This window comes from Canis lupus, chromosome 16, assembly GCF_011100685.1.
Source record: "Canis lupus familiaris isolate Mischka breed German Shepherd chromosome 16, alternate assembly UU_Cfam_GSD_1.0, whole genome shotgun sequence".
NCBI classification, from domain to species: Eukaryota; Metazoa; Chordata; class Mammalia; order Carnivora; family Canidae; genus Canis; species Canis lupus.
Window position 1 is genome coordinate 51660928 of NC_049237.1, and position 25923 is coordinate 51686850.

At 42.5% G+C, this 25923-nt stretch overlaps 1 protein-coding gene across 4 annotated transcripts in view; it reads right to left on the reverse strand.

The window, feature by feature from the left end:
• LOC119869158 (ral guanine nucleotide dissociation stimulator-like) overlaps positions 1-18676 on the reverse strand; it is a 35417-nt gene extending 16741 nt beyond the window's left edge. Inside the window, exons 1-6 of one of the 4 annotated variants that reach the window (XM_038560470.1) lie at positions 18548-18664; positions 17428-17538; positions 16633-16826; positions 15996-16055; positions 14903-15096; positions 13903-14664 (exon numbers count right to left, since the gene is read on the reverse strand). In XM_038560470.1, the coding sequence (XP_038416398.1) occupies positions 14156-14664; positions 14903-15096; positions 15996-16055; positions 16633-16826; positions 17428-17538; positions 18548-18580 (1101 nt within the window). In that variant the 5' untranslated portion in view covers positions 18581-18664 and the 3' untranslated portion in view covers positions 13903-14155. Of the gene's footprint in view, positions 1-13902; positions 14665-14902; positions 15097-15995; positions 16056-16632; positions 16827-17427; positions 17539-17925; positions 18443-18547 lie in introns of those variants that run through there. The other 3 variants (XM_038560467.1, XM_038560469.1, XM_038560468.1) reach the window with 3 other exon arrangements.
• Between the last annotated feature and the right edge of the window lie 7247 nt (positions 18677-25923).

Consider the following 25923-nt stretch of genomic DNA (forward strand, 5'->3'; position numbering starts at 1 on the left):
TCTTTGTTCTTTTCTTTTCCTTTTCTTTCTTTTCTTTTCTTTTTTCCCTTCTTCCTTCCTTCCTTCCTTCCTTCCTTCTTCCTACCTTCCCTCTTCCTTTTTTTTGCCACTCTAAATATAAAGAGGAGCTGAGGGTAGTGGAGGGGAGGGGGTGGGGAGAGGTTTGATAGGTGGTTGTTAAAGGCACTGGTGATGAGCACAGGGTATGTGATGTTGAATCACTAAATTCTACAGCTGAAACTAGTATTACACTATATCTTAACTAACCGGATTTAAATAAAAACTTGAAAAAAAAGAAGAAAGTTCTGGTTCTTATGTTTTTTAGAATCAGAATGTTTCTTCAGATTTTTTAGGACCATAAAAACACTGTTATAATATTTACTTTGTAACATTTAGGAAAGCAGAAGGCTATTTTTCCTACAATTCTAAAGCATATAGGTAATGATTTTTTTTTAAGATTTTTAAAATTTATCTGAGAGAGAGATGAGGAAGAGAGACAGAGACAGAGAGAAAGTGGCAGAGAGTACAGGCTAGGTGGGAGTGAGGGGAGAAGCAGATCCCCGTGAGCAGGGAGCCTGCCTGCAGAGGGGGCGGGGGTGGTGGTGGTGGGTGTCTTGCCAGGGAAGATCCCACGAGGATTCCAGGGTCCTGAGATGATGACCTGAGGTAAATGCAGACACATAACTGACTAAGCCATCCAGGCGCCCCTACAAGTAATATATATAAATATAAATATAAATAAAATATAAAATATAATATACTTATATATAGTAACTGACAGAGATTTCCATGATTTCAGAAACAGAGGAGTAGAAAACCTTTTGCTCTAGGACAAAAAAAAAGAAAAAAAGAAAGACACTTTCCATGAATTATGCTTTGTCAACTCACTTCATTCTGAGTACATACAGGAAAACACTACTCCATTAAGTACGTCTCAGATGCTCAATGATCTTGAAAGACAGATTTGAAAGAGGCAGAGAAGCAAACCAGAAGGCAAAAGGCCAAATATAGGTTTTATATCAACAAAGAAGTATTTAATAAGCTCTACTCTATCAGATATTGAATTCCTCTATTTATTTGTCCATCTATCACTGTCTACCATATGTTTATATTGATGAACATCTTTGCACACAAACATTGTGCCAGTTTATATTTTGGAAGTAGAAAGGTGAAGGACTAGTGTCACCCCAGGAAAGGAAATAGCCATTGAGTACCTATTCCAGATCTGCACTATATATAGGTTTTACATGGGATATTTGTGGCGATCTTCCTCAGAGGACATTTATTAAGATGATATTTGTATACAATGTTTCAGAAAATAAAACAACTACACAGTTAACTCATGAAAGTGTTTATAGTTAGTTACAGCAAACCAATGTCTATCTGACTCTAAAATATCCTCATTTATTGCAGATCATTTTGATATATAGTAATCACATAGCATAATAACATAGCCGTTAATATTTTTTTTAATTTTAGGCGTTGAACACTGAACTCATGAATGATCTTGCAAAAATTCCTCTCTAGTAATTAGTAATTATTAAAAAGTAGTTCTAACAAGTAACATTTATGGTGTGCTTCCTGTGGTCCAGGCAGTGTTCTTATGGTTTTATATACATTGGCTTATTGAGTCTGAAAAATCCCTATGAAATAAATCACTGCTGCTACACTGCAACTTAGGCAGTGTGCTGTTCTCAGAGCAGAATTCCTGGATATTTCTGTCCTACTAGGGCTTACATCAGAGGCCTGCTATACCAGAGCCCTGGCATCCCCCAGCATGTGATGGTTGTGTAGGAGGAGATGGTGCTGCAGCTAGCTGCCCTCGTTCACCCCTTTCCAGCCATGTAGTAGCTGGTATCCCAAACCTTTGTGTTAGTAGGTGAGTAGGGATTGGAAGTAGAGGAAGAAATCTCCTTAAAGCAAAGGACCAGACCATATGTGAAGATGGGACCAGTACACTGGGCTGAAGACATATTACTGGGTCCAGTCCATTGGTAAAAGAAATTATACTTATTATAAATAAAAATTTTTAAAAAGTCATGTGGCATGAGCACACATATTACATTTATATAATCGCATGTGTATGTTAAATCATTCACTTCACTTGGAGAAAAAAAATTCACTAAGAAATAGGATTATTGGTATATGTTACTGAGAGAGAGAATTAGCCACAGGGAAGAAAGGCCTGAAGAAAATATCCAGATAGAACTACAGAAACATAGAAAGGAGGAAATTCCTTCTTCCAGGAAAGAAGATCTCATGAATATACAAACAGACTATATGAAGCATAGTAAAATGGTCTAAGGTTCAAAAAAAAGAAAGAACAGGGCAGAAGCCATATTCAAAGAGTTAACGGTGAGAGTTTTCCAGGACTTACAAAATACAGTATTCCTCAAGTTCAAAAAGTAAGAAGGCAAATAAGAAGCAAAATAAATACTCCACTCCCATAAAGTTACATCTGTTGAAAAACAAGGGCAAAGAGAAAGACAATATAACAAGTGAGACTTGTTAGAGGAAGCAAATAGTAAGACAGTACATTGAACCAACATATCAGTAATTATACACATAAAATGGAGCAAAATCCTCAATTACAAGACAAAGACAATTACAATTCAATCATTCTGAATATTAAGTGACAGTCATTAGCCTTTTCTAAGAAGGCACTTTAGATACAAAGCTATGGAATGGCTGAAATGTAAAAGAATGGACCAAGTTGCCCCACAATTTGGTTGCCTTAAGCATGTTAAAATATTCCACAATTGCGCATCTGAAACTCTGAAATCCAAAATTCTTAGTGTACCAAAAATTTAGATCATGGTTTCAGCTCAAATATTTGTCACACTTTTGGCAGAAAATCTGACCTTAAACTGACCTAAAGTCACCTTTCTTTACATTCCTTCTTATGCTTCCTACGATGAAGGTTCCTATTGTATAAGACGTATTAATGATGTGTTTACAAAGTTCTGTGTCCCCCCTAAAGGAAACATTTCATAATATAGACATTGTGAGAAGTTACATTTCATTTGCAAGTAGTTCTTCTATCTCCCCTCTCTTAAGATAGTATACCTTGCCTGCTCCCTTGATGTAGGGCCTGACCGTGTTACTTGCTCAGCCATTCGGACGTGAGCAGGTAAGATACATCCCATCTCTAACAAAAACTTCAATCTGAACACAAATTTGCATGGATCATTTTTCTCCTTCCCTTGCACTTCCATTGTAAGCAAGAGAACAGTACTGGGTTAGATAGAACCCATTCTTTTGGCCTAGATCCTCGAATTAAGAAAAAACAGGCAGAATTAACCCCCCGTTAACCCATAGCTACCAACAATTTTCATGTACAATGAATAAGAAATAAATATTGTTGATAAGCTGTTTCTTTGCTTTGCCATGACCATGCTTTGTCTTGCCTGTGCAAAAGCAGACTAATAGTAATATATCACGTTGTGTTTTTAAAAATCCATCCTAAATAAAAATAAAAATCCATCCTCTTCTCAGTACTAAAACACACTAGCCTCAATGGCTTGGGGTAGGCAGTGAGTTTATTCATACGGAGTCAATGCGGTCTTGATCCAACTAGCTCAGCAGCTTGGTGGAACACTGGAGAAGGTCCTTAGCTATATCCACCCAGGTTTGGTGTGTACACAGAGAGTAGGGTGACAAAATGGTGAAGGGTGTTTTCAATATACAGAAGGAGACTTTTTTTTTTTTTTTCATTTCCAGAAAATTTCTTTTGCCTGTCTTCTCCCTTCGGATTTTCCAGCTCTCTCTCCCAGTCCCCAAGACAAAGAACTACCTACCTGGATTTGAAATAATCAGACATCTTGATTTTGCTGGCAGGAAGGATCATTGTTAAAAGACAGAACCTCGGGATCCCTGGGTGGCGCAGCGGTTTGGCGCCTGCCTTTGGCCCAGGGTGCGATCCTGGGGACCCGGGATCCAGTCCCAGGTCGGGCTCCCGGTGCATGGAGCCTGCTTCTCCCTCTGCCTGTGTCTCTGCCTCTCTCTCTCTCTCTCTCTCTCTCTCTCTGTGTGTGTGTGTGTGTGTGACGGTCATAAATAAATAAATATGACAGAAACTCATGATGTAGTTTCTCTCTCTCCTCTTTGGTTACATTTTCAAGTATATTGTCTGATTTTTTTTTCATTGTTTAAATTAATTGATTAATTAAATTATTTATTTATTTATTTATTTATTTATTTATTTATTTATTTGAGAGAGAGAGAGGAAGAGCACTAGCAGAAGAAGGGGCAGAGAGAGAGGAAGAAGCGGACTCCCCGCTGAGCAGGGAGCCACATATGGGGCTCCATCCCAAGACCCCCGAGATCATGACTTGAGCAGAAGGCAGTCCCTTCATCAGCTGAGCCGCCCAAGTGCCCCCTGGTGTGTGATTCTTAGAACATACTCAAATCTGTGTCTCTCATTGTCTCTTCTTAATCATGCTTGAAAACAATGGTTATTGTACCAGATTCCTGAACAGAGCAGAAGGTGATAAGATGCTAGCATGTATATTTGGAGGAAGAAGGACGTCTCATTTATGTCTTATGTATTAAATTGATGTCCTTACTTAGTTTTAACATCACAATTTCTGTTAGGGTTAACACATTGTAATAATAAAGTATTAATTATTTTCCCATTGTAGAACCCTGTTGGTCAGGGATCGCTGTACTAATTCCTCCCTTTTTTGATAACTTATTTTATCATCAGGATCATTGATAAATGCAGCATAAGACTTAATTATTGTAAAATATTCAGACAATACATCTGTGCTTCTCTGTATCTGTCTCCTAAAATCTGAAATCTCCTTTCCTAAAAAATATGTTGATCAACATAGTGCCTTATAACAGAAAGCATTTTATGTGGTATTTAAGAGCGAATGCATTGGAGTCAGACAGGTCAGACAGGAATATGCAATTTCAATAGAAATTGAATTCTGAAGCTTCTGTTTATTGTATGTGAACTTAGTGATTCTTTTAGCCCCAATAACTTCACTTGTTGATAAAATTGGAACAGCAGTATATATCTTATTGAGTTGCTGGGACAATTTTATAATATAATGATTTGGAACAATTAACTATATATCTGGCATTTCACAAGTATTTAATTAATCTTTATCATTATTGTTATGAAAGTATCTTTAAAAATAGATGTGCTATGAGCACCTGGGTATCTCAGTGGTGGAACATCTGCCTTTGATTCAGGTTGTGATCCTGGGGTCCTGGGATCAAGTCCCTCATGGGCTCCCCTCAGGGAGCCTGCTTGTCCCTCTGCCTGTGTCTCTGCCTCTCTCTCTCTGTGTCTCTCATGAATAAATAAAATCTTAAAAAATAAAAATAAAACAATAAAAATACATATTCTATGATTTCTTCCTCTGCATTTTATTTCAGTTCAGGAATCTGCATTTTTAAAAAATCTCACAGTAATACAGAATTTTGAAACCTCGTTTACTTTTTTTTTAATTTTTATTTATTTATGATAGTCACAGAGAGAGAGAGAGAGAGAGAGAGAGAGGGAGGCAGAGACACAGGCAGAGGGAGAAGCAGGCTCCATGCACCGGGAGCCCGATGTGGGATTCGATCCCAGGTCTCCAGGATCGCGCCCCAGGCCAAAGCAGGTGGTAAACCGCTGCGCCACCCAGGGATCCCACCTCGTTTACTTTTTAACATCGATATATTAGAGCTTGTTTGGAGTTGCTATTTTTTTTTTTTGTTTTGGTTTTGGGGTTTGTTTGTTTGTTTTAGATATTTCTTAGTTTATCCTCTGTTGTTTTCTTTTATTTATCATCCACTTTACCTCTCTGTTAATGACTGATATTCCTCATCATCTTGGCTTTTCTTATTTAGCATCAGGGTTTTGTTTTCCCTAACCTTTTTACATAATTCCACATAAATTCCATTATATTTTTTCTCAAATATTATCTTTATTAGTTTTGAGGTTTTACTACATGTAGGGAAAAAGTCTACTACTTTATTATGACTGGAGGGCAAATTACAATTGTATCATGCTAGTAGTGTTTTAATTAAATTGTACATAGCAGGGGTAAGGACCACATAGACTACTCAGAGGACTCTCCAGGCACCCACAGAGATCCATTCATGGCAAATGATTTTATACTTAGTATAGAGGAATATCATTTTGAAGACTACACCTGGTTAGTGCTATTTTTTCCAAGCATCTGTTTTTACTACCTATGCCATTAAACTTCATTTATGCTGACTAAAAAGGTAATGCTTAGAATTTTGTAGAAATAAATAACATCTTAATTTACTTATTTGTTTAAAGACTTATTTATTTGAGAGAGAGAGAGAGAGAGAATACATGTATGAGTGAGGAGGGTGGGACAGAGGGAAAGAATCTTCAAGGAGATTCCCTGCTCACCTGGGAGCTCAATCCAGGCTCCATCTCAAGACCCATGAGATCATGACCTGAGCCAAAACCAGGAATCATACACTTAACTGACTTAACCCATTTCTTAAAATGAAATTCTATTTTATTTCATTATAAAATGTTACCCTTATTACAGTCAGAGGGAGTGGGAAATACAACTCATTCTAGTCTATGGTATCCTACAATAAACATTTCTAGAAATCAAGCAGAGTGAATTTTGTGTTCTGTGACTATGGCTCTGAAAGGTTCTTCTCCATCTGTGATTTTTCTCATTTTACAAGGAATGTTTGCTTCTTTGAAAGAAAGACAACTGGAGGATGATTGATGTTCCAGGTAGTCCATGCTTTTGCTCACAGATTTTTGACTGGGTATCAACAAGTGGCTCAGTCAACTTAACTACACTGGAAGATGGGGAATATGCAAGAGCACATGGGTATTTGATAACTAGCGAGTATCTCAGCCAAAAAATTTTTTATCAGATTTTTCAAGGTTTCATTCTATCCTTTGGCTTGGGATTTTTTAAAAGATTTTACGTATTAGAGAGGGAGAGAGCGAGTGAGCAAGAGCCAGCACAAGCTGGGGGAGAGGGAGAAGCAGACGCCTCACTGAGCAGGGTGCCCCATGCAGGGGTCCCTCCCAGGATGACCCTGAGATCATGACCTGAGCTGAAGGCAGATGCTTAACTGACTGAGCCACCCTGGTGCCCCGATTTGGCTTGGAAAGTTTTAAGGTGGGAGCCCAACTGTATCATTTGCTTTTTCTGAATCTATTAGGATGTTCATATTCTTTATTTTTTCTGTTTGTATAATAAATTAAATCCATTGATTTTATAATAGTAATTCTTTGTTCCTTTCATTCCGTGGTCATATCATTATTTAAATATATTGCTGGATTCAGTTTGCTAATGTTTTAACATTTTTTCCCTCTTTGCTAATAAAATATGTTAGTCTGTAATTTTATGTCCATATTATGTTTTGTCAGATTTTAATATTAAAATTATGTTGGCTCACTGTAGCAATATAGTGAGCCTCTTTTTTTTTTTTTTTGTCTTTTTCTTCTCCAGGAAAGCTTACATACAATTGGTGAAATATTCTCTTTAAATATGAATAATTAATAAGACAAGCCATATGTGAATAGAATTTTAGTTTAAAATTCAATTTTTAAAAACTATACAGCAAAGTTTTCATTTTTTTACTATTTTTACTTAAGATTGGTTTTCAAACAACTTCTATAATTTAATTATAAGTTTATTATTATAAAAGTTGCTCTAAAATACTCTGAGTTTTGAAATGTCTACAGAACTTAAAGTGAATTTCCAATTTTTATTCTTGATATTAGCATATTTCCTTTCATTTATTCTTAATTAATCCTGCTGTGTTTTTGATGTTTTGTGTGTGTGTGTGTGTGCATGTGTTTAAGAAATTTTTAAAAATATTTATTTTGTAATGTACCCCTAGTCCAAAGTAACTATGTTTTAAAAATTGAGGGCCAAAAAACTTACAAGAATCTATTCAGTTCAACCTAAAAACAATGATACCTGGAAAATACTCCATACTATTAAGTCTGGTCTAAGAGGTTAAGATTCTAAGGCATTCCTAAATCATGGTGCTCTGAAAAATATATGCATTTCTGCTGGTATTGTGTGATATTTTTGTTTGTTTCCAATTTAACCCTTTAAATGAATAATTTATTCATTTGCAGATTTCCTTATTGTATGTTTCTTTCTATATACTTAGTTATTGTCTCTGTCATCACAAGTAGCTTTCTTTCTTTAGGCTTACTTATGCACTTTTACCTGTTCTTTTTTTTTTTTTCTTTTTATTATTAGCCCTTAATTTCTTTCTTTCTTTTTTTAATAAAATAATTTTTATTGGAGTTCAATTTACCAACATACAGAATAACACCCAGTGCTCATCCCGTCAAGTGTCCCCCTCAGTGCCCGTCACCCACTCACCCCCATCTCCCGCCCTCCTCCCCTTCCACCACCCCCAGTTCGTTTCCCAGAGTTAGGAGTCTTTATGTTCTGTCTCCCTTTCTGATATTTCCCACACATTTCTTCTCCCTTCCCTTATATTCCCTTTCACTATTATTTATATTCCCCAAATGAATGAGAACATACACTGTTTGTCCTTCTCTGATTGACTTACTTCACTCAGCATAATACCCTCCAGTTCCACCCACGTTGAAGCAAATGGTGGGTATTTGTCGTTTCTAATGGCTGAGGAATATTCCATTGTATACATAGACCACAGCTTCTATATCCACTCATCTTTCGATGGACACTGAGCCTCCTTCCACAGTTTGGCTATTGTGGACATTGCTGCTATAAACATCGGGGTGCAGGTGTCCCGGCGTTTCCCTGCATCTGTATCTTTGGGGTAAATCCCCAGAAGTGCAATTGCTGGGTCTTAGGGCAGTTCTATTTTTAACTATTTGAGGAACCTCCACAGTTTTCCAGAGTGGCTGCACCAGGTCACGTTCCCACCAACAGTGCAGGAGGGTTCCCCTTTCTCCACATCCTCTCCAAATTTGTGGTTTCCTGTCTTGTTAATTTCCCCCATTCTCACTGGTGTGAGGTGGTATCTCATGGTGGTTTTGATTTGTATTTCCCTGATGGCAAGGGATGCAGAGCATTTTCTCATGTGCGTGTTGGCCATGTCTATGTCTTCCGCTGTTAGATTTCTGTTTAAGTCTGTTGCCCATTTCATGATTGGATTGTTTGTTTCTTTGCTGTTGAGTTTAATAAGTTCTTTATATATCTTGGATACTAGCCCTTTATCTGATAAGTCATTTGCAAATATCTTCTCCTATTCTGTCGGTTGTCTTTTAGTTTTGTTGACTGTTTCTTTGCTGCGCAAAAGCTTCTTATCTTGATGAAGTCCCAATAGTTCATTTTTGCTTTTGTTTCCCTTGCCTTCATTGATGTATCTTGCAAGAAGTTGCCATGGCCAAGTTCAAAAAGGGTGTTGCTGTGTTCTCCTCTAGGATTTTGATGGAATCTTGTCTCACATTAAGATCTTTCATCCATTTTGAGTTTATCTTTGTGTCTGGTGGAAGAGAGTGGTCTAGTTTCTTTCTTCTGCATGTGGATGTCCAATTTTCCCAGCACCATTTACTGAAGAGACTGTCTTTTTTCCAGTGGATAGTCTTCCCTCCTTTGTCGAATATTAGTTGACCTTAAAGTCGAGGGCCCACTTCTGGATTCTCTATTCTGTTCCATTGATCTATGTGTCTTTTTTTGTGCCAGGACCACACTGTCTTGATGACCACAGCTTTGTAGTACAACCTGAAATCTGGCATTGTGATGCCCCCAGCTATGGTTTTCTTTTTCAATAAATCCCTGGGTATTCGAAGTCTTTTCTGATTCCACACTAATCTTAAGATAATTTGTTCCAACTCTCTGAAGAAAGTCCATGGTATTTTAATAAGGATTGCATTGAATGTGTAAATTGCCCTGGGTAGCATTGACATTTTCACAATATTAATTCTTCCAATCCATGGGCATGGAATATATTTCCATCTCTTTGTGTCTTCCTCAATTTCTTTCAGAAGTGTTCTGTGGTTTTTCAGGTATAGATCCTTTACCCCTTTGGTTAGGTTGATTCCTAGATATCTTATGCTTTTGAGTGCAATTGTAAATGGGATTGACTCCTTAATTTCTCTTTCTTCAGACTTATTGTTAGTGTATACAAATGCCACTGACTTTGGGCATTGATTTTGTATCCTGCCACACTGCCAAATTGCTGTACGAGTTCTAGCAATCTTGGAGTGGAGGCTTTTGGGTTTTCTACGTACAGTATCATGTCATCTGGGAAGAGGGAGAGTTTGACTTCTTCTTTGCCAATTTGAATGCCTTTTATTTATTTTTGTTGCCTGATTGCTGAAGCTAGGACTTCTAGTACTATGTTGAATAGCAGTGGTGAGAGTGGACAACCCTGTCTCATTCCTGATCTTAGGGGAAAGGCTCCCAGTGTTTCCCCATTGAGAATGACATTTGTTTGGGTTTTTCGTAGACGGCTTTTAAGATGCTGAGGAATGGTCCCTCTATCCCTACATTCTGAAGAGTTTTGATCGGGAATGGATGCTATATTTTGTCAAATGCTTTCTCTGCATCTATTGAAAGGATCATATGGTTCTTGTTTTTTCTCTTGATGATCTGATCAATCACATTGATTGCTTTACGAGTGTTGAAACAGCCTTGCATCCCGGGGATAAATCCCACTTGATCATGGTGAATAATCTTCTTAATGTATTGTTGGATCCTATTGGCTGGTATCTCGTTGAGAATGTTTGCATCTGTGTTCCTCAGGGATATTGGTCTCTAATTCTCCTTTTTGGTGGGGTTCTTGGTTTTGGGATAAAGTGATGCTGGCCTCAAAGAATGAGTTTGGAAGTACTTCATCTCTTTCTATCTTTCAGAACAGCTTTAGTAGAATAGGTATGGTTTCTTCTTTAATCGTTTGATAGAATTCCCCTGGGAAGCCATCTGGCCCTGGACTCTTGTGTCTTGGGAGGTTTTTGATGACTGCTTCAGTTTCCTTCTGGTTATCGGCCTGTTCAGGTTTTCTATTTCTTCCTGTTCCAGTTTTGGTAGTTTGTGGTTCTCCAGAAATCTGTCCATTTCTTCTAGATTGCCTAATTTATTGGCGTATAGCTGCTCATAATAAGTTTTAAAAATTGTTTGCATTTCCTTGGTGTTGGTGCTGATCTCTCCTTTCTCATTCATGATTTTATTAATTTGAGTCTTTTCTGTCTTCTTTTTAATAAGGCTGGCTAATGGTTTATCTATTTTATTAATTCTTTCAAAGAACCATCTCCTGGTTTTGTTGATCTGTTCCACAGTTCTCCTGGTCTCCATTTCATTGAGTTCTGCTCGAATCTTTATTAACTCTCTTCTTCTGCGGGGTGTAGGATCTATTTGCTGTTCTGTTTCCAGCTCCTTTAGGTGCAAGGTTAGCTTTCGTATTTGGGTTCTCTCCAGTTTTTCAATGGATGCTTGTATTGCGATGTATTTCCCCCTCAGGACTGCTTTTGCTGCATCCCAAAGATTCTCATTAGTTTCCATGAATCTTTTAAATTCTTCTCTGATTTCCTGGTTGACCCTTTCATCTTTTAGCAGGATGGTCCTTAACCTCCACGTTTGAAATTCTTCCAAACTTCTTCTTGTGATATAGTTCTAGTTTCAAAGCATTATGGTCTGAAACTATGCAGGGGACAATCCTAATCTTTTAGTATCCGTTAAGACCTGATGTGTGACCCAGTATGTGGTCTATTCTGGAGAAAGCTCCAAGTGCACTTGAGAAGAACGTGTATTCAGTTGCATTTGGATGTAAAGTTCTGTAACTATCTGTGAAATCCATCTGGTCCAGTGAAGCATTTAAAGCTCTTGTTTCTTTGGAGATGTTGTGCTTAGAAGACCTGTCAATTGTAGAAAGTGCTATATTCCAGTCACCAAGTATAAGTGTTTTATTATTTAAGTAAGTCTTAACTTTGGTTATTAATTGACTGATATACTTGGCGGCTTCCACATTCGGGGCATAAATATTCATGATTGTTAGGTCCTCTTGTTGGATAGATCCTTTTAGTATGATATAGTGTCCCTCTTCGTCTCTCACTACAGTCTTTGGGACACACTTTAATTTCTCTGATATAAGGATGGCTACCCCTGCTTTCTTTTGAGGACCATTCGAATGGTCCATGGTTCTCCAACCTTTTATTTTCAGGCTGTAGGTGTCCTTTTGTCCAAAATGAGTCTCTTGAAGACAGCAAATAGATGGGTCTTGCTTTTTTATCCAGTCTGAAACCCTGCACCTTCTGATGGGGTCATTAAGCCCATTCACGTTCAGAGTTACTATTGAAAGATACGGATTTAGTGTCATCATGATACCTATTCAGTCCCTGTTTTTGTGGATTGTTCCCTTGGACTTCCTCTTTCTTTTACAGGGTCCCCCTTAATATTTCTGGCAGAGCCAGCTTGGTGGTCACATATTCTTTCAGTTTCTGCCTATCTTGGAAGCTCTTTATCTCTCCTGCTATTCTGAATGAGAGCCTTGCTGGATAAAGTATTCTTGGCTGCAGGTTCTTCTCATTTAGGACCCTGACTATATCCTGCTGACGCTTTCTCGCCTGCCAGGTCTCTGTGGAGAGGTCTGCTGTTGTCCTAATGCTTCTCCCCATAAAAGTTAGTGATTTCTTATCTCTTGCTGCTTTAAGGATCTTCTCTTTATGTTTGGAATTTGCAAAGCTTCACTATTAAATGTCGAGGTGTTGACGATTTTTATTGATTTTGGGGGGGGGGGGATCTCTCTATCTCCTGGATCTGAATGCCTATTTCCCTCCCCCAGTTAGGGAAGTTCTCAGCTATGATTTGTTCAAATACAGTTTCTGGACCTCTGTCCCTTGCGGCGCCCTCAGGAACCCCAATTAAATGTAGATTTTTCCTTCTGAGGCTGTAATTTATTTCCCTTAACCTATCCTCATGGTCTTTAATTGTCTTTCTCTTTTTTTACTCAGTTTCCATACTTGCCATCAACTTGTCTTCCATGTCACTCACTCGTTCTTCTACCTCGTTAACCCTTGTCGTTAGGACCTCCAGTTTGAATTGCATCTCATTTAATTGATTTTTAATTTTGGCCTGATTAAATCTAAATTCTGCAGTCATGAAGTCTCTTGAATCCTTTATGCTTTTTTCTAGAGCCATCAGTAGCTTTATAATTGTGCTTCTGAATTGGCTTTCTGACATTGAATTGTATTCAAAATTTTGTAACTCTGTGGGAGAGAGGACTATTTCTGATTTTTAGTATTGAGGTGAGTTTTTCCTTCTAGTCAGTTTGCTCAGTGCAGAGTGGCCAACAACATGTTGTACTGGAAAAAGGAGAAAAGGGGAAAAAAAAAGAAGAAATAAAAAAGAATAAAAAAGGGGGTGGGAAACAACAGAAACAAACAGAAAAGAAAAAACAAGGGGAGTATCCTCTGATTCCATATACTGTAAATCCCTTGACTTCCCCTGGAACTTTCCAGGCTGCTTGGTCAATAACTTGCTTTTCCTCTGACCTTCGAGCTGGTCTTCTGGGGGAGGAGCCTGCTGTGCTGATTCTCAGGTGTGTGCACCTGGGGGAGCTGCCCAGCCCTCTACCAGGTCTACAATTCAGTGGGATTCTTTATCCTGTGAGGCCCCTGCTCAGGCCCAGGTACAGGGTAACACCAGGAGGGACAACCACAGTAGCGGCGGCCAGCTGTCCAGCTCTGGAGTCAGCTCCCACAGTAACTACTGCAGCTCCCAATGTGCAGGGGTCTGGGTGCTCTGGGGTAGGGGCACGATCTGCACAGCTCGGGGTCACCCGGCGGCAGGAGAGACCTGGCTGTCCTTTGTCCTCCCGGCCTCTGCCTGTGCTGGGGGAGCCCCAGATCCTCGGCTGCGTCTCCCAGTGCCCTGGGCTCTGGGGCCTCTGACACTGTGAATGGACCTAAAGTACCACGATGTGTAATTTAAAAGCATCAGAGTCAATTTTGTGTGAAGTTAACTTATCCTTTATTGCAATAAAACTCTATAAGCTATTATACAGGTTAAAGAAAAACTCAAAATATAGAAAGAGTGAAATAACAGGGGAGGGCAAGCCCCTGTTGGGCTGCAGCCATCACGAGCCCCGCGGTGGGAGCTGGGGCGGGCTCCCGAGGTGGTCAGGGGGCTGCTAACGGGTTGAAGCAGGTTGTTCCGGAGGCAGGTTGCAGGTCTGGCCCTCTGGGGACCCCGATTGCAGGCACCAGGGCCTACTCCTCCGGGGTGGCCATGGGAGCAGGTGGCTCCTCCTCATCGTGGCAAGGAACCATAGGTTCGACCAACACGTGCACCAACTTCACCTCAGGAACCAGCATCTCTGCCTTGACCAGGTCCTCATCTCCAGCAGCCACTATCCCTTCAGACCCTGAACCTTCCCCAGGCTCCACAGTGGGAGATGGGGCGGGCTCTTCGGGTGGCTCAACGGGTTGCTCCATCCCCGAGGCCAGTTGCTCCATCGAGTTAGGTGGTGGCTGGGGCACATCCACGACCTCGAGAGCAGGGGGTGGCGCCTGCTCCTCATCCAGGGCTCCCAGGGGTGCAGGGGACTCCTGCAGGGCAGCAGTGACCACTATCTGCAGGGGCTTTGCCTCCCCAGCAGGCGGCTCATCGCAGGCCAAGCCCTCAGCCCCAGCAGCCAGGCCCCACGGGGCAGCAGGCCCCACGGTCGGAGCTGGGGTGCGCTGCAGAGTGGATTCAGGGTGTTTTCCTCGGGCCAAAGCTGTAGATCCAAGAAGACAAAGTATCACCACCAGGACGGACTGTCCACGTCCCTCCCAAATCAAGGCCACTCTTTCCACCCCTCCCCGTGTGTGAGGGCAAGAGCCCTGGGAGGTGTCCCCAGGCTGCAGCCCGTGGGGTGGGGTGTGAGCCCACCCCTGCTCCTGGCCCAGCTGCACGGAGGCTGCATCTGCGGGCCCCCCCCCGTCCCCAGCTCGGCCACCCCCAGTCCTCCTCACCCCCAGCCTCTCGCTCCGCTGCATGGAGGCGTCTGAATTGCCTCAGGTGACGCAGGGCCCGGAGATGCGCATCTGTGCCTGGCATGTGCTGTCTTAGTATTTGGAGGAGTTTTATAAGGGAGGGAAATTCTGGGAACTGATGAAAGTCGTCCCCATAATAATTCAACCATATTTCCATCATGAAGGAGATGGCCCTGGGGAGGGACAGGCGGGCACAGGCGTCAGAAGACAGGGCTCTGTCACATGCAGGTGTCCCGGGGAAGCCCTGCAGGACCCGGGACCCTGGCCTCCCACGTGGGGTGTCGGAGGCCAGTCCTGCTCCTCGTCCCCCTGCCACCTGGCGGTCCTGCCTGCCACAGGCCTGCTCCCCGAGGAGGGGCTGGGATGCAGCCTCTGTGTGGGGAGCCCAGGCCCAGCGGGGTGACCATCAGCGTCTCTCCTGGAGAAGCGGGGCTCCCTCCTCAGCCTGGTCCCTGCCCACCTGCCCCTTGAGTCCACCGGCAGGCATCGGGGGACGGGGGGCGTCTGGCCTGTCATTGCCCTCACTGCACACACTGTCGCTCTGGGAAGCTCCAAGGCAGGAGGGCTCGGGCTCTGTGTCCTGCCAGGCCTTGCCAGGAGCCGCCCAGGACCGCCACCTTCCCTCCTGTGGCTCTGGCCTGCCTCCCTCCCGAGGGGCCCCCGGGGGTGTCCTTCCACTGACTCTAATCTCCCATCTCCCACGGGGCGGGGGCCGCCTGGTCCGGGAGCCCTCACCGGCCCTCCTGAGCACCTGCTGTACCCCCGGGGCAGCTGTACCAGATTGGAGAGTGCGATGCTCCCCACCCCCTCTGCTCTGGGTCCCAGGTGTGGGGCAGAGAGAGGGTTGGGGGGGATGGAGAAGGTCTCCCTGAGGGGTCCCAGTGCCTCCCACCAAACCCGCACCCCATCCACCGCTCTCCTTCGCTCTTTTCCAGAAGGGGCCTTAGACCTTTTCCCTGTCACAGGAATTGCAGATGTGTGGGGTGAGGGTGCAGCCCCCCCCCAGCCCCACAGCCCCTTCGCTGCCCTCCTGGAGAGGGAAGGCCCTCCTGCAGGAGCCGGAGTCACTCACAGTTTCCAGCACTGCAGGACCACATCGTTGTTACCCCAGGCATCTGCGATGTACCCATACCTAGAGGAGGGCGGGGGCATCCCATGAATCGTGCTGGGGACGTGACATCTCATCATGGGGGCTGTCACCCTCTGACCCTGACTAGGCCGGAGCCCCGGGGGCCGTCAGCTCTGTGCGTGGGGCCACGGGCAGATCCCGGAGAAGCGCCCGCACCTGCTGGGGCCTCCTGAAGGCTTGAGCATGAAAGGGTCCGGCCAGGCCCATGGCCCATATCTTAGTGGGCTTGGGGGGTCCCGGGGTTCCCCGGTCTGGCTGCCCCAGGACACAGACCCCCGATAGACTCTCAAACCTCCCTTTCAATGGGGAAACAGGCCACTCAGGACCCTGGTGATGGGGGGGAGGGGAGGAGGCACAGGCCTGGTCACGGGGGGAGGAGGACGGCTGCTGAGGACAGGCACAGCCCCTCTGGCCAACCCGCCACAGGCCAGGCCCCGGGGCTGCCCTCCAGGACCCCGCTAGGCCCTGGGGGACCCTGCTCCAGGCGGGGGAGCAGCCCGAGGTCGGGAAGCTCACACCATCCCCAGCCTCCCCAGCAGCAGGTGGCCCAGCCCTGGGCTGCGGAGGGGCAGGTGCTCACTCGGTGAACAGCAGGTCCAGCACCTCGTCCGTGGTGGCGAATTGATGGTAATCTTCCAGGAAGCTGAGGACATAGATGACGTCCCTGCGCTGCAAGGCGAGCAGCAGTTGTCGGACTTTGTGCTCCAGCAGCTCCGTCCGGCTGAGCTTGGTCGGGACGATCCGATGCCCCTGCACGGCCGCGGCCCCTGCACCCTGAGGTGGGACAGAGGGGACGTGCAGCCTGCAGGGAGCCGCCAGGAGACCTGGGATCCCGCCCCGGCAGGCCCTGCGCTGGGGCCCCGTGGGCTTGAGGAGCTGGGGCTCCCTCTCCCGCTCAAGCTCCCTGCCTGTCTCTTACACAAACAGGACCAACTATGCAATAGAGAAACAATCTCAGAGGTAAATGTTCAAAATATTTGGATCAGTACTAGGACCTCCAGAGACACAGAGAGAGAGACCGAGAGAGGCAGCCGCACAGACAGAGGGAGAAGCAGCCCGTGCAGGGAGCCCAGGCGGGGCTCGATCCCGGGCCTCGGAGATCAGGCCTGGGGGAAGGCAGGCGCTAACCCCCGGGGGACCAGGCCTCCCCTGAGGGCTCTATTCTGATGTTCCCACACATCTGTGCGCAGGGACTCTGCATCTGGCCCAGGCAGGGGCAGGGCCATGGGGGCAGGTGTGGGGAGGGGGGGATCCAGACTCATGTGGGAGCAGGAGTGTCGGGGGGCCCAGGGGGTAGCAGGCTGGCTTCTGGGACCCGGGGTCCTTCCTGCCGCATCGGGGCCCGGGTGTCGGGGGGCCCAGCCCCTGCACTCACCCTGAGCCCGCGCTGGCCTCCATTAGCTGCGCAGGGCACCTCCCTGCTCCTGGAGGCGGTGGGGCAGACGACCCCTTCCTCCCGCTCGCGCCCCACGTCCCGGGTGGAGCTCTGTGGAGACAGTGCCCGGCAGCCAGGCAGGAGGCCTCAGCGCCCGGTCTGGCCCCCTCGGCTGGGCCGCACCCCCAGCTGCCTCCACCCAGACACCCCACAGTGCAGGCGGCACCCACCGCCCCCGGGGACAGCAAAGGGATGCGGCTGCAGGGCTTCGGGGTGACTCCGGGGCGGGTAGAGGACCTCAGGAACCCTGTTTCCCCCCTGCCCACCTTGACATCAGGGTGACCCTGAAGGGATCCCCGGGTAACCTGCCGCCCTGCAGCGTCCCCCAGCCTGGATGGGACCTGCCCACACATCCCTGGTTCCCTGAACCTGAGGAGGAGGGGATGGGGCTCCCAGGATGGTGGCACCGGGGGCCTGGCCTGGCCTGCGCTGTGTTACCTGACGGCGCCTCCGGATCACCGCCCTGACACCTTGGTACCTATGCTGGAGCCACTGCCTACAGCATAGGAACAAGCCGCACCCCTGGGGTTCCTGGGAGCCAGAGCCCCCAGACGTGGGCCGGCAGCAAGAGAACATCCTCCAGTAGCAGATGTCTCCAGCCAAGTGAGCCTGAGCTGGGGCTGCACTGGATGCGGGTGCCTGGTTACGGGGGTTCCAAGTTCTGTTGGGCTCTGTGACACGGCAGTGACCTCACTTCCTGGGACCCCCTCCCTGACCCACTCCTGGAGGAAGCTGCAGGGGCAGCGCTCGTGCTGCCAACGCCCCCCTCCCTGTAGGCAATGGCCTGTGCACACAGGGACACAACCACACCCCTGTCCACAGGCCCCGGGGAAGGACTGTGTGCACCCAGGGCCCCAGCTTGGACACACGCCTGGGTTCAGACACGACTGTCCAGTCTTCCCCGGTTTGACCCCGGAGAAGCTGTTGTGCCCGTCGGGGATGGTCTGCATCTTGCCTGTGGGATAGGGAGTGTCCTAGCGGGTGCTTTCCCGAGACGTCCCCAGGCCACTGTGGCCTCATATCTATGACCTTGGAGGCGGGTGTCACCTGCAGGACATACCTCCACCCACACGTTCTTCCTTGGTGTGTACATGCGTCCAGGCCCACGAGGTCCTGTGTGCACAGGACTAACACACTAATGTTACCTATATGGCAGGGCTGTTTACCTGTAAAATACTGCAAAAAACTACCTATTACAATGTCTGCTATTTATTGGTGTCACCAGTGATGTCGATGATAAGAGTCTTTTAAAAAGATACTTTTATTTTAAGGTTATACTTTATTATACAGCTCTAAAGCCACACATGTTTTAACATCCTAAATCCACATTGGGCCAGAACAGCTGGCTGATAAATAGATTACATTCCAAATATGTGTCAGTAGACACCATTAGCCAAATTGAAAAAAAAATAATAGAAAAAGAGAGGCACTTTCTAGGGACAGTGTCCTTTACATCTCAAGACTATGTCTTGTTTTTTACATGTGGTATATTATAGTAGTTGGAATTTTTGGTATTTTAAATAAAGGGATTATTTTCCTAACACACACACACACACACACACACACACACACACACACGGGCACCGGTACCCTCATTCTGGAGGCCCAGAGGATGACAGTCCCCCCGGGGCAGGGATGGGCAATAGCTCCCCACGATCCTAGGCTCCTGAATCCAAGGCAAACCCTACAGAAGGTGTCGGGGTCTTGGCCTAGAAGGGGTGAGGCCGTCCTCATCCTGAACCCCTGCCTGTCGTGCGTTCCGGGCCCTTCCCTCGTTTCCCCTGGGTGAGCTGTGGACGGCGGTGCCCCCAGTGGGTCGCCCTGACCTGGGCCCTAGGAAACCTGCCGTCAGTCGCAGAACTGAACGTAGACAGGAGGCCCTGACTCTCCAGCCTGACCCCGACTGAACTGAAATCATGTGGTGTGTCCACGCACACTGACCGAGAAACAGAGACACGGACACACACGCAGACACATGTGCAGAACCAGGAAGTTGGCAGAGGAGAAGCAACATCATTGAAGATCATTAAATAAAAAAAGAAAGAAAGCTGATTCTCGAATGGAGAAAATGGAGCAATTAAAATAGAATCATGAAAAAATAATTCATCAAACCAAAAAGCAGAAAGAGGGATAAAGAGGCAGGAGCACATCGGTGACACAAAGCGGCAAGCCTCGAATGTCAGGATGATCGTGCCTCACGGACTCCACGGAACACAAGTCGAGCAACAAGCAGCACCTTCCAGCAAAGGCCTAAGTGGATTATTTTGTGTTGTTTGTTTTTAGTTAAAGATTTTTATTTCTTTATCCAAGAAGGTGGATTTATTTATTTCTTTATCCATCCGAAGGTGGATGCTCAACCCCTGAGTCACTTGGGGGGTCTAGACTAAGCTACTTAAAATGTTCAAGTGATTGTGAATACTGTTTGTAATGTGGTAAAATTTCTGTTTACTAAGAAAGAGAGGGCAGCCTGGGTGGCTCAGCGGTTTAGTGCTGCTTCGGCCCAGGGCCTGATCCTGGAGTCCCGGGATCGAGTCCCACGTCGGCCTCCCTGCATGGAGCCTGCTTCTCCCTCTGCCTGAGTCTCTGCCTCTCTCTCTCTGTGTCTCTCATAAATAAATAAAAATCAGTATATACCACATTTCTTTATCTATTTATCTTTGATGGACATTTGAGTTGCTCCCACCCCTAGGCTATGATAAAGAATGCTTCTATGAAGATGGAGGTCTCTCGGAGACTTTATTTCTCTTTCTTTTTTTTCCATCTTCTTACCTTAATTGAAGCGTGAACACTTCTCACTGTAGTATTCCAGCTGTTCTCTCTTTAAATCTCAGGCCAAATTCATAGGTTTTCAGGATGATTTGAAAGTTATCTAGGTAAGTGGGTGGGGACAGGTGACCTGGGGACCCTACTCTTCCGCCATCTTGCCCCGCCTCCTAAAAAATCTTAAATAACTGACTAAAAACTATTAGAAATGGTGGAAGAGTTCAGTAAGCATTGCAGATAAAAGATCAATCTTCAAAAATCAACTGTATATCTACATACTTTCAATGAACAACCCAAAAATAAAATTTGAAAAAATAAACCCATTTACAAGAGCATCAAAAATATATAAATAAAATTCTGAGGAATAAACTTTACAAAAGAAGCTTATAACCCAATTTCTGAAAACTACAAACACTATTTAAGGAAATTGAAGATCTAAATATTTGGAAAAAAATCATATATTTATGCACTGAAAAATTTAACATTGTTTCATAGCACCCCTGGTCCAAATTATCTCCAGATTCTATTACCTTCCAATAAGTAGATAAACATTCTCACACTCAGATGGAATTGCATGGGTGCCTAGTATCCTGAAAAAGAACAAAGTGGATGGAATTCTCAATTTTGAAACTTTCTGAAAAAGAATAGGAAACAAGACAGTGTGAGAACAGTGTGGTACTGGCGTAAGGATAGATATATTAATCAATGAAATAGGTTTCAGGATCCAGAAGTACACCATACATCCATGATCAGCTGAATTTAAGTATCCGTGCCATGACTATCCAATAGGGTAAAAAACAGTCATTTCAACAAATGGTCTTAGAACACTGGATGGCCACATGCAAAAGAATGAAGTTGCATCTTCACCTTACACCAAATACAAAAACTAACTCAAAATGGATTAAATCTAAATACAGGACATAAACTAAAACTTCTTAGAAGAAAACATGCAGATAATCTTTTGACCTTGAGTTTAGCATAGAATACTTCAATATGGCACAAAAAGCACTGGACTTCAGTGTTAAATGCTCTTGTTCTTCAAAGGACATAATAATGAAAATAAAAAAGCAATCCATATAATGAGATAAAATGTTTGTAAATCATATACCTAATGAGAAACTTATTTCCAGAATATATGAAAAGCACTGATAAGTCAATAATATAAGAAAAAAAAGCTCAATTTAAAAAAAAATGGGCAAAGGTTATAAATAGACATTTCTCCAAGGAAGATCAGAAATTGCTGATAATTACTTGACAAGATACCCAACACATTTTCAATTTTCATTGTATTCATTACCAAAGCATCTAACCATACCGTGAAATAGACTCCTATATGTACCACACCGTACAGAACAGTGCCGCTTCCTAGATACTCAATGCAGTTGTTCCTCAGGACAATCCTATAAAATAGGTATCATGGTGCCCATTTTATAGATGAGGAAATTGAGGAAAAGGTACCTCATCAGAGTTTTACAAAGAGCAGGACGTAGAACTAGGATTTCATCTCAAACTTTTAGTAAGTCCACAAGTCCAAAGATGACTTTTAGAGCTGTAAACTAAGTATTATATTAATGTTTTGGTCTATTCAGAGTTTTTCAACTAGAAGGAATCTGAATTTATAAATTGTAATTTTTCTAGAAATATTTGCTTTTTCTAAATGATCAGAATAATTAACAAAGTTCTATTCTTATATTTTCATAATCTCCTACATATGTAGGTTTATAGATCTACATCCTTTCTCATTATAATAAGTCTTCATTCAAATTTCTGTCCTCCTTCCTTTTTGGTGGATTAAGATTGATGAGATTTGGTGGATTAAGATTTCATTTAGAAATTAATAATTTTATTTTATTAATATTTTATATTTAGAAACATTTTAAATAAATATACTTAACAATGGATTTACTCTACTTTTTAATTTTATCCATTATTTTATTTCAGTTATTATTATTATAAGATGTTTTAAATAATTATTTTTTCTGAATTTCTGGGAAAAGTTTACATTATTTTTATTATTTCTATTCTATTCTATTTATTTAGTTTTAGAGAGAGAGAGAAAGAGCAACCACAGGAGTTGAGAGGGAGAGGCAGAGACAGAGAGAAAGAGAGAATTGTAAGCAGGATCCACACCCAGTGTGATGTGGGACTCCATCTCATGACCCTGAGATCATGACTTGAGCCAAATCAAGAGTAGAACGCTTAACTAACTGAGCCATCCAGGTGCCCCTACTATCTCTATTTTAAAAAGCTTTAGCAAAATTTTTCTAAGTGAATGAATGTGTACTATTCTCTTTTTTGCCATTATTTTTCATTTTTAGGGCAAGGTCAGTTCCCATCTGATGGATGTCAATAACCATAGCTGATGATGATACTTGGTAATATGCTTTGTTTGACTGCACAGTAGTAGAATCCTCTTTGCAGACCTGCGGCTGGCAAGACAATTGTTTCAACTTCCAGTTACCATTAGGCTCATATCAATCATATTTCTTCTACAGGAAGGGTGGCATCTTTCACTTCATATTCTAGATTCTATATTGTCTCTGTGCAGGGGATGCAACACTATCCCTCTTTGGATGGAATACTAGTAGAAATCACCAGTCTCCTTTCATAAAGGATTGCACTGCACTGTACTGCATATCCCACACTATTCAATCAATTCATTTATTAGTTCTACTTTCTCACTATTTTTTTAAGAAACTTAAAGATATTTAAATTGGCATATAAATCCAAAAAAGAACTCCACAGAATATTTTGTGAAAAAGACACCTGGATACAGTGCTAGAGATGGTGTCGTCACAGTGCTTCTTCAGAGATACTTGGCACAGTGCAGCAAGAGTTAAATGAAAAATGAGAAACCATTTGAACGGTGACTACATTTAGAAATCTATCTTAAAGAAACCATTAAAGATATTCAGAATGTATATTTAGTATTATTTAGATCAGTAATATAACAGCTGGAATTACATATTTAAAACAAAGGCATTTAAAAATAATTATGTGTTATATGTGTGATAAAGCATTAAATTCTACCCTTGAAAACAACATTACACTATGCCTTAACTAACAAGAATTAAAATAAAACTTAAATGAACAAAAATAAAATACAGGATAAAATAACACTGTTAGAGATTATAAGGAGTTCCCCAAAATCTTTTGTTAGTGAAATTCATTAACATGAAAATACTCCAAAGTTAATGTTAAATGAAATAAGGGGTTAAAAACTGAAACAGAATATGTATATTGCAGAGAGATGAAAGATAGCATTTTGAGGTGACTGTTATTATTCTCTTTTTTTCAAGATTTTCCAGGTTTTTTATGATATGTATAAATCACTTCTATCACCTAAAACTTATAATTAAATTATTGTAACAATAACTTGGAATTAATTTTATTGGTTAATTTTTCTTCATTCTCTGAATTTATTCTGGATACATATTGATGAGCACTCAAAGTTCAATGTACTCTTGTACATTGTTAACTGTAGACTTTATTTGTCCTCTCATCTTATATGGAAGACAACAATACAAACTTATATAATATAACACCACTACCAGTTTTTTTGTATATTATGGTTTGTGTAAATTAAATGAAATTATTTAAATATTAATTATTAAATATTTTATGTAGTCACCAGTGGGGAATGTAATGAGCGATAGAAAGGATGCATTTGCAATTATGTGTCTTTGTATATACATGATTATAAATAAATATTTTTGAGGCATTAAGATGACTCAACTTTCAGTACTTTACTATAACACTGTCCAGTCAGTATAATTATTTTTCAAAATTGGTTTTTAAACATTTTTAATTAATTGTAATAGCTTCAAAAATGGATATATTATAGAAGTGTCCTCAAAAACTTAAAAACAGAATGACTATGAACTAGCAATGGCACTATTAGGTATTAAAGAATACAAAAATACTAGTTCCAAAATACGCATGCACCCTGATGTTTATAGCAGCATTATCTACAACAGCCAAATTATGGAAGCAGTCCAAGTGTCCATCAACTGATAAGGGAAAAAGAAGATGTGGGGGATCCCTGGATGGCTCAGCAGTTTAGCGCCTGCCTTCGGCCCAGGGCATGGTCCTGGAGTCCTGGGATCAAGTCCCACATCGGGCTCCCTGCATGGAGCTGCCTCTCTCTCTGCCTATGTCTCTGCCTGTCTCTCTGTGTCTCTCATGAATAAATACATAAAATCTTTAAAAATAAAGATATGGGGATCCCTGGGTGGCTTGGTGGTTTAGCGCCTGCTTTTGGTCCAGGGCGTGATCCTGGAGTCCCGGGATGGAGTCCCATGTCAGGCTCCCTGCATGGAGCCTGCTTCTCCCTCTGCCTGTGTCTCTGCCTCTCGCTCTCTCTCTGTGTCTTTCATGAATAAATAAATAAAAATCTTAAATAAAAGATATGGTATATATAGATATATAGATATAGATACATAGAGCGTGTGTGTGTATATACATACATATATATATGTATTAGAATATTACTCAGCCATTAAAAAAGCCATATAAAAAGAACCAATCTTGCCATCTGCAAGGACGAGGATGGAGCTAGAGTATTATGTTAAGCAAAATATGTCAGTCAGTGAAAGACAAATACTATATGATTTCACTCATATGTAGAATTTAAAAAACAAAGAAATGAGCAAAGAGAAAAAAAAAAAAGAGAGGCAAACCAAGAAAACTGACTTCTTAACTATGGAGAACAAACTGATGGTTAAAAATGGGCAGACAGGTTAAATAGATGATGGGAATTAAAGAGTGTCCTTGTGATGAGCACCAGGTATTGTATGGAAGTGTTGAATCCCTATCTTGTAAACTGAAGCTACTATTACACTGTATATTAACTAACTGGAGTTTAAATAAAACTTAAAAAAAAAAAACAGATGTCTACTATTTGAGTTCCTGAGAAAATTATATAGGGGGAAAGAACATCTTCTTTTTAAAATTTTTTTATTTATTTATGATAGTCATACACAGAGAGAGAGAGAGAAAGAGGCAGAGACATAGGCAGAGGGAGAAGCAAGCTCCATGCACTGGGAGCCTGACGTGGGACTCGATCCCGGGTCTCCAGGATCGCGCCCTGGGCCAAAGGCAGGCACTAAACCACTGTGCCACCCAGGGATCCCAGAACATCTTCTTTTTAAAACAAAAAGCTCAGCAACATTAACAGCTTAATTTTCTATTTAGAATTGCATATTTCAATGGAAAACCAATTCAGATTTTCAAAAAATCATATTTCATAAAATACTTTAAGAGTGAAATACTCAAATACATATATTAGACCATGTTTGTAAAAATAATTCTATATTTAAACCCACTAATATAAATATGTGTGATGTTTTTAGATTTTTAATAAACTACAGACAATATTTAAAGTAAGTTATGTATGTTGATACTAGTCAGATTAGTGACTTGATAAAGAAACTTTTAATGCAGATTTTAAAAACATTGTTGATTAGCACATCATATGTTTTGTGCTTTTACATTACTTTAAAATTAAGTACTAAGAGAAATAATAAGTTTTTAAAAACCTAGTCATCTACTATCAACTTATTTTGTTATATATGTCATGTTTATTTTTATTTTCCACATACTGAAGGTACTAAATAGCACATCTGCTATCTAAATATTTTCATTGAAGTGCTGCTGAAATTGAAATCATTTCTA